Source organism: Chaetura pelagica, unplaced genomic scaffold, assembly GCF_000747805.2.
Source record: "Chaetura pelagica isolate M959 unplaced genomic scaffold, ChaPel_1.0 scaffold59, whole genome shotgun sequence".
Classification (NCBI taxonomy): Eukaryota; Metazoa; Chordata; class Aves; order Apodiformes; family Apodidae; genus Chaetura; species Chaetura pelagica.
The window spans coordinates 603,164-611,883 of record NW_009954416.1 but is presented as its reverse complement, the minus strand read 5'-3'; the positions used below and the strand labels follow the sequence as shown (position 1 = coordinate 611,883).

The 8,720-nt window shown below is 46.6% G+C and overlaps 1 protein-coding gene across 1 annotated transcript in view; it reads right to left on the bottom strand.

Annotated features, from left to right (window-relative positions):
* Window positions 1-4,077, bottom strand: part of RAB30 (RAB30, member RAS oncogene family) — a 10,736-nt gene extending 6,659 nt beyond the window's left edge. Inside the window, exons 1-2 of the mRNA XM_010004407.1 lie at window positions 3,974-4,077; window positions 2,302-2,385 (exon numbers count right to left, since the gene is read on the bottom strand). Of these exons, the coding sequence (XP_010002709.1) occupies window positions 2,302-2,385; window positions 3,974-4,066 (177 nt within the window). The 5' untranslated portion in view covers window positions 4,067-4,077. The remainder of the gene's footprint in view (window positions 1-2,301; window positions 2,386-3,973) is intronic.
* Between the last annotated feature and the right edge of the window lie 4,643 nt (window positions 4,078-8,720).

The following is an 8,720-nucleotide window of genomic DNA, read 5'->3' as shown; positions in this document are numbered from 1 at the left end:
CTGCTTTTCCTCCTCATTACATGTTTACTCTCCCTAGCACTGCTTAGTCAAAAAGTTTTGGTGACCAGATCACTCACTAAAATAAATCAGTTTGCCTTTCAGACTCCAGAAGGTTCATTCAAATGCCAGTATACATCATACTAAGCTTTCTCCCAATCTTCGTCGTTGTGTCTGAGCTCCAGAAACTCCAATTTACTCCACTGGTGGGGTCAGGAGATTTTTATTTATTTGGACAGATTATTTAGCAACTCATTATTTGCTACATGAAGTACACCAGCTACCACTTGCTAACAGCTCTGTGAAGCCCCAAGGTGATGAATTGAGTTTCTTGGGTAGACACTTGTGCTTCATCAGCTCTTTGAAGGGCAGCAGAGAAATACCATGCTGATGAGTTTTCATTTAGCTTGTCGAGCCTCCCTGAACTGTCCTTGCCCCTGACATGGCCAGTGTTGGCATGACTGCTCCAAACTCTCTCTTAAGGAGTTTGCATCCTCAGTCCAAGCTAGTCTTAAGCAGGATTATGTCATGGGAGCAACAAGTCAAACAAAGTTCACCTGTTCAAAAAACAGACCTCAGATATAAGCCAAGCTCTTAAGGCTTCAATCTGTACTTGACAGGGAACCAGATGCTTGGAAACGAGAGGTGTCTGAAAGGGATGGAATTTATCTTCCTTGAGATTGGTTTTCTTCCTCCATTGACCAAAACAATCTTGAAACAGCTGGTTTAAGCCAGGTACAAAGAAAAAAATTAATTCCACCTTCAATGCAGGACTTAAGCCATTTACCAGCTTAGATTCTCCGAGCTGTTCCACTGGAGCTGATTTGGGCTGAAAGAAGCATCTCTGCTGTCCGAGGAGCCTGGAAAAGCAGCATCTGTGTCCTGGCTGACCCTGCCTCACCAGATGTCTGCTAATGAGCATCACAAGGACCAAACTAAGTAGGGACAGCATGTGGGCTGCACGTGATCCTCAGTGCATCCCTGCCCCCTGCCCTGCCCTGCTTGCACAGCCACATGCTGAACACTAACTCCATCTCTAGCAGGAAAAGGTATTTACAACTCTTGTTCTTCACCTGCTCGGGCATGAAGGTCTTCTGGTCTTGGACTATCACTTGCCATTTGTACAGCTCCTCAGGCAGCTGCGTAGAAGCCTGCTGGTACAATTGTGGCTTTTAAAATCTTTCCTAAACTCAGGAACACAGCTTCTGATTTTCTTCTTAAAAACCCTCAGTGTTAAAATCCAGGTTAAAAAAACCCAGGGCTGAAAAATCTGTTTTCATCCCATCACCTACATGGAGCTTAAAAATGAGTCTTGATGTCATACCCAGCCACTGTTACACTGCTGCCACTCTCCTATTTGCTCAGTACTAGGCTTGGTGAAGGCAGCAAGGGCACAACTGCTGTTTTTCAGCTCAATGGCCCTGGATTTAATGGAGGCAGAGTAATTCCAGGAGCAGCTCAGGGACCCTAGACATCTTTATAGTAGAGGCTCAGGTAACCATACTTTTCTTTCACCTCTTGGACACCACAGTAGTTCTAGTGAAATCTCTACTAATGAACAAAGCAGTCCCAGCCAGCATCTCTGGATGCTGGAACCCAACCATGGATCCCATGAAGCATGAGGCTAGTCCCTGACGTGTTTTGGCCCAGGCAAAGCAACCCTCTGCCAAGCAATGCTCAGGCTCAGTTCTGGAGTTACCACAGGACAGGGACAGTTTCCCAACAGCACTTTGGTTGCAAACACCCTATTATGCAGAGTAAAAGAGTTAAAAATATAGAGGACATTGTCCTTCTCAATTCAGCCTGTTGACTGAAGCACCAGTTTTGTGATCATCTCTGCTTCTCCCAAATCTGTAACTCAGAAGAAGTGGAAGATGAACCTTTGTTGTGCAGAACCACCCAAGTCCAGAGGCCTGCTCTCCCTAACAGCCACCTTGGGAGCTCACAGAAGACCTTCATCAAGCATGTCCCAGGGGGAATGACACAGATTTCCACTTATCAGAAACGCCATGAGCAGAGGTTGCACTGAAACACTTCTTTGTGCTTCCTCAACTCCAGCCAGGCACAATTTTAGTGTCTCCTAAGCAAGGACAGAGTTTTGCAAGGTCTCCCCTTCCTGTTTTCTCCCTTAGAGTAGGTTCATGATTATCATCCTGGTGGTAATTTGGAGAGTGGCACAAACCCTGTGAGACCCAGCAGTGCCTGAGCCCTGCCAGCAGCTGTGTGCCTGCAGGCAGCAGGGGGGCTGCAGCAAACCTCAGCTATGGCACCACGAGTTTACACTTCACACTGTCAGGCTCCTACCTTTACTTTTTCGCCGTTTATTTCCACGGTTTTAATCATAAAATCAACTCCAATCGTGGCTCCTTGACCTGGTGGGAAAAGCCCCTGAAATAAAACAGAGTTTCATTAAGCAAATTTCTATCACAAGACAAAACTCCCTTTGGGGGCCAATCCTCACCTTTTCCCATCCTCAAAACCATTCCTCTCTTGTCCCCTCCCCCAGACACTTATTTCCATCACATTTAGAGAAGAAAATACTACATTTCCCCAACACAAAGGTTACCATACTTCAACCTCAGTGGTTTTGCTGCTTACATCCCTAATTGTGTAGCAAAGTCCTTGCCTTGAGAGGTGGGAATACAAAAGAAGAGGAGGAGGATGCATACAGGGAAAAGAGAGGGGAAAAGCCCATATGCTTCTGTGAAGCTGGCGAAGGCAGGAAAAGGGTAGATGGAAATCCTCTATCCCCCTTCCCAATGTCTCAAAAGAGGTGGGACTTCCAGCACGGGATCAGGCGCCTTTGCTCCTGCAATGTCACACCTTCCCTTTCCCTTCAACCACAAACCACAGCACGAAAAGGTATTTCTGGCAGCTCCCAGCATGGGGTCACATCCCTGCACAGCATTTTGGGAGTGAAGTACAGAGCCAGCCACTACTGGTGCTACAGCAATGGCAATGGCTGGAGTGATGCTGGTGGTATCTGATTGCAGCAGCATCAGGAAGCACCAATAACAAATAAACAAAAAAAAATTGAGCTCTTTGATTTGTGTGTCTATGTCTACAAGGTCAGGTTGGATGGGCCTTGGAGCAACTTGGGTCTAGTGGGAGGTGTCCCTGCCCACGGCAGGGGGGTTGCAACTAAATGATCTTTAAGGTCCCTTCAAACCCAAACCATTCTATGATTCTGTGATTCTATGTTTATTTTGGGACACATCCATCCCCTACAGCAGCTGTGCTGGCAAAGCACAAGCAGCAGAAGTGGTAACAAATTTTTTAGTTTAACCCTTTGGGGTTGACTAGCTTTACTGTCGCCGGCTGTCACAGGCAGTTGGAAAGTGTTTAAATTCACCACAGCTTTAAAACTAAAATTAACACTGAGGGGGGGAAATGGCTAACAGCTCCTACTGGAGAATGCAACAAAAAAACCTACAACTCATGTTTTATAGTCCGTCATACAAAACCTTCTCTTGCCTCAGACCAGAGAAGCCTAGTCCTTTCCCTGTTATTCTGTCACAAACAAAGGTCTGGTGTGTAACAGAAGACACTGGAGTGACAGCCCAGGGCCCAGCTTATTTAATTATCTACTAATGACAAACAACAGGGAGAGCTGTGTGCAGTAAGTTTTGAGGAGGAGAAGGCACACAGGAGTACACCAGGAGACGTGCTGGTCCCTGTAACCAACGCAAAGCACCTCAAAAGCAGGAATTGTCCCAGCAGCTTTCAGAGGGCACTTTCCATCTTCAGAGAGGGATGAGCTTTCTCCAGTGCAAGATCCCCAGCACGGCCAAGCACAGCAATAGACACAGATGTGCTGCTTGTGCCTATACGTTGCTACAGCTGATGCACCCACCAAGAGTGTGGACAACAAAATACTTTGGAGCAGTGACGCTGGCAGAGCCCTCAGTGCACAGACAGATCTCCACAGTCCTGTCCCCACCCCAATGTCCCACGTCCAAGAGGTGCCCAACCTTACCTGAGTGAAGCGACGGACTAAGCAGGTCTTCCCCACACCAGCGTTGCCAATTAAAACAATTTTGAAGAGGAAATCATAATCTTCCATACTCATTTACGCAGCTGCAAGGGAGACAGAGAGCACAAGGCGATGTGAACCAAGGCAGTGGGGAAATGCCCTTGCTGAACTTTATTCCTCCAAATATTCAGAACAAAGGTCCCCTGGCACGTGCATGGGTCCTCAGATAAGGGAGAAGAGCCCTTCCCACTCCAGGCTGGGACATCCATGTAGTCCAACGTCAGCTGTGGCAAAACCTCAGCCACGTTTCTGCTTTCGTGCCATCTCACCTGGCTGCCCACAAATCAGGGATGCTCATTTTCAGCTTTCAGTGTTCCACAAACCCAAGCCACCGTTTCCTAGATTTCCCCAAATGTTTGTTTCACTTTAAACTATATCAGCTCCAAAGGACGGTGTGGACTATGCCACATTGTAAAAGGGGATAGCAAAATTTATCTCTGTTTGGCCAATACCCAGAAACCTCCCACAAGCTCCTCCAGGCAGGCACTGGGTACCCACAGAGCAGGGCTGGGGAGAACATGAGGGCAGAACAGATCAGGAAATTAAAATAATTTTAAAATAAAAGCAGCAGCGTTTGCCTTAGAGACAGAAGTAGTTCATTTGCTAAAGTCATAGTGGGGGAGTGAGGCAAGAGTTTGGTTGAAGTACACTAAGAGGACTTTTTGAAAAAGAGGAAATAATAGAAGCTGTTATGAATATTGCTACTACTGTGATAATTTTCTTTAGTTTTGTAAGGGTAGCTTGCTTGGTGCAAAGCTCAAATGGGAAGTGAACGCCAAGGCCAACTTCCTTGGCAGGATGCAGAGACTGAGGTTTCATCAGTGTCACAGGAGGTGGGCAGGATTGCCTGCATGGAGAAAGAGCCACAAGGCTTCCTTAGGCTGCTTGAAGCATGGGGACAATTGAACAGATAAAGGTACAGTTTGCTGTGGCTAAGCCAGGCACAAGGCATGAGTATCTACACTTCCACCTCCAGTGCACCCAAGGGTATCACTGACAACCCAACCAGAAAAGGAGTCTGTGACCTTTCAAAAAAGCAACAACTGGCAGAAGAGACTCAAGCTGGAGATTTTTAGGCAGATAGAAAAAGCCATAGAAATGGATCAGAAGAGCAGTGTCCAAACCCAGTGCCCAGGAGGATCCAGGTTTTACATGTGACATCAAAAACCTCTCAAGACTGATCTGGGGTAACAGCGTATGAGAGGTCAGTGAAGATAGAGATACACAAGCCATTGATTGAGATGCCAGGTAAGGTGATATCTGAACATTGGTACCTAACCCACCTGTGCCTATAGATTAGGTATTGGATGAGGAGACAGAGAAAAAGATGGGAAGCACAGGACATGGGTGGGGGGAAAATTATTTTTAAAAGTACTACGAAATTGCTATCCTCAATAACGCCCCACAATGCTTAGAGGGTTTTTACAGAGCTGACAAAGGGAACCAGTACAGCACAAGAGAAACAAGCTCAGCCCAAAGGCAGAGTGTCCTCTCTGTTGCTTCCAAATGTCAGGAGGTTTTGTTACCACACACCAGAAAGCCCCAGCTACCAACTCCACTCCCCCCATACAGCTCTTGTAGGCTTACAGTCAAACAGCAGGAGAATATGAGATAAAACAGAGACAGTCTGGGTCTGCCTGACAGGACACACTGCAACAGCTCTCCAGCCACCATCAAGAGCCTGGTGGACCTGAAGGCAAACACGTAGAAGGCTGACTCAGCTACTTCACATCTCTGTGATCCTTGACCTTTCCAGCAGCCTAAAAAAAGGGGTAACTACACCAATTAGTGACTCATGAGCTGCATCACATCAGCAGATCATTAGCAGGACACAGCTGAGTCACTACATGGACATGTCACTTTGCCTGGGCCAGTGACACCACGTGGCACTTTCCCTGCTGCTGCTTTGCTGAGCTGGAGCTATGGTCCCCTGCAAAGTGCCACCAAACTGCAGCAGCTGGAGCTGTTCTGAGGATGCTCTAACCTCACCTTGCTCTGATATGTAAGACCTCACAGCTCTCCCCTACCTCTCAATACAGTGAAAGAGGGGCACCTTAAAGAGCAGCCTCAAAAAAATGCCCTTTTTATTTTCTGGGGTTGCTATTTTGTGTCTTTCCACGCCTGGCTTTCCCAGAGTGGGACAGTTTTAAGAACACATGGACTGTGCTCTTGCAATTGAGACTAAATGATAATACAAGGTTTCAAGCCTTCACACTAACCAATGTGAAGAAAAACATGATCATCCACTAAAAGCTATTTCGAGACTAATGACACTTACTCAGCACTGGATAATTATCCCTGAGATGTTTCAAATCCCAGAGGACACTGCTCCCCCCTGGAGGGATTCCAGTTCTATTACTTGTACCCTAAACAACCCAACAAGCAAATTTATCTTCTCAGGAAGCTTAAAAACAAACTTCCTCTGCAGAGCTTTGAGCTCCAAAACGTTAAATGGCTCAGACATACCCTAGAGTTATGTCTGATCCCCTTCATTAGGCTCCAAGACTAATCATATGTGATAATGACCCCAAACTAGTAGATGAGCCAAGGCCATAAAACAAAAAATGTGACAATGGGATTAAATGCCAGAACTGAAAAAGAACAAAAAGAGGAGGCAGAGGAGAAGAGAAAGCAATGGACTGAGCACAAGGAAGATGGAGAAGTCATTTGAGAGGTGGAGTGGGCAAACGAAGTTGATCGTCACTGCCCTATCACCCTGTGTTCACCAACAGGGGAGTTTGTCCCTTGGATGTGCAGACACCAACCCACATGCTGTCAGCACTGAACACAGAAACATTGCATCAGTTGCTATTACAAAACCGTCTCCTCCTGCAACACTTTCAGCCAAGTGACCTTTGCTGCTGACTCAGGCCTATGCAACCCTCCCTCTCTCCAGGGAAGATGTGTCTCAACCTCTGCCCCGTTCGCCACAGCCCGGGAATGTGCATCTCAGCAACACATCACACTTTGAATTATATGCCTGGAAAAAAAAAAAAAAAAAGCTGAGTGCAACCTTGGTTTTTTTATGGCTTTGAGGTTTGATTTTATTTATTTTTTCTTTCTCTTTTCTTACGTTTGTAGGCACAGGACCCTGCTTTGCATCTCCACAGGGATTGACGGCATTGGGGTTGCAGTTGCCCCTCCCACCCTTTGGCAGAGAAGACCCTGCAGCAAAAGCAGGGGATGGGATGCCTGTCCATTCCTCAGCCAACCCTCACCACATGTATTTAAATAATGAACAGGGTTAACTAAAGCACACAGACATGCCCTATGATTCTGTGAACCCTCTGTGCCCAATCAAACTAAGGGGCAAACAAACACTGCAAAAAGATGATAAAATATGCAGTTCAGAAAATCATAGAATTATTTGGGTTGGAAGAGACACTAATCTGGCCTTAAACACTTCCAGGGATGGAGCTTCCACAACTTCCCTGGGCAACCAGTGTCTCACCACCCTTACAGGAAACCCTCCATCAGCTTAAAATGGTTAACCTCATCCTATTAGTCCATTCCCTTATGAAAAGCCCCTCCCCAGTTTTCCTGTAGCCCCTTCAGATACTGGAAGGTGCTATAAGATCTCCCTGGAGCCTTCTTTTCTCCAGGCTGAACAGCCTCAGCTCTCTTAGCCTGTCTTCATAGGAGAGGTGCTTCAGCCTTCTCATCATCTTGATGGCTCTTCTCTGGACCCACTCCAACAGCTTCACATTCTTCTTGTGTTGGAGACCTTATATTGGGGATGATAATCACTGTCCAGTACATCAAAGCTGGGATGTCTGACCTGATCCAACCATGTTCAGCCTCTTTGAGTATTGACTAAGTGGCAGAAACACGAGGCAATGGTTCAACTACTACCTGGGAGTCACAAATTACTTTGGAAGGCTCAAGTTCTCCTTCAAACAGATTAAACCACTACTGTGCCTGTCCCTCATCAGCTTTTACACCAGGACCAGACTTTACACAAAACAATCACCAAGTATGAGCAAGGGTTTTACCTGATAAAGAAATCACCGGCACTTCTCTCTTGACTCCTTTGCTTGAGGAAGACTTTCTAGCCCCAGGCATGCTGAGAGCAAGCTTTATGATGATGATTTTGCCCCAGTTGTTTTTGGCTCACAGAGCCAAAAGTGGAGTGGGAGACTTCAAAAGAGCAAGACTTCTTCACAGCTGACCACAAGGTGTGCCAACCTCTGCCTGTCTTTCACCCTCCCTGAAGATCACAAGGTCCTCAGGAACACCACAGACAGCCTTCGTTTGAAGTCAAAAACCTTTCATGTCTAAAAGAATGTTTTGACACCTTTGTTTTAGATGAGTAAAACAGAAATAACCTGTTGTTCCTAAACCTCCATGGTATCTCAGTCCACTTCTGAGTCAGAGGCATAGGAGCCTACGGAGTATGAGTTCCAACCTCCTCAGGGCCAGGTAACAACCAGAAGCAAGGACTGCATGGTGAATCATGGCATCATCTTCCATCCCCACCAGTTTCACTCATGGGTCTGCACTTCCTACAGCTTGAAGAAGCATCAGAAGGCTTTGTGGGGAAGACCTGCTTATGAGTCCTGGTTAGGGGACCGCTGTCCCCAAATCAGAATAGGTCAAATCAGAGCAGGCTTAGTGCAGGCAGGTGATACAGACCTACAAGTGGCTATCCACAGCCTAGAGTCCAAGCCACACTGCACAGACTTCCCCACAT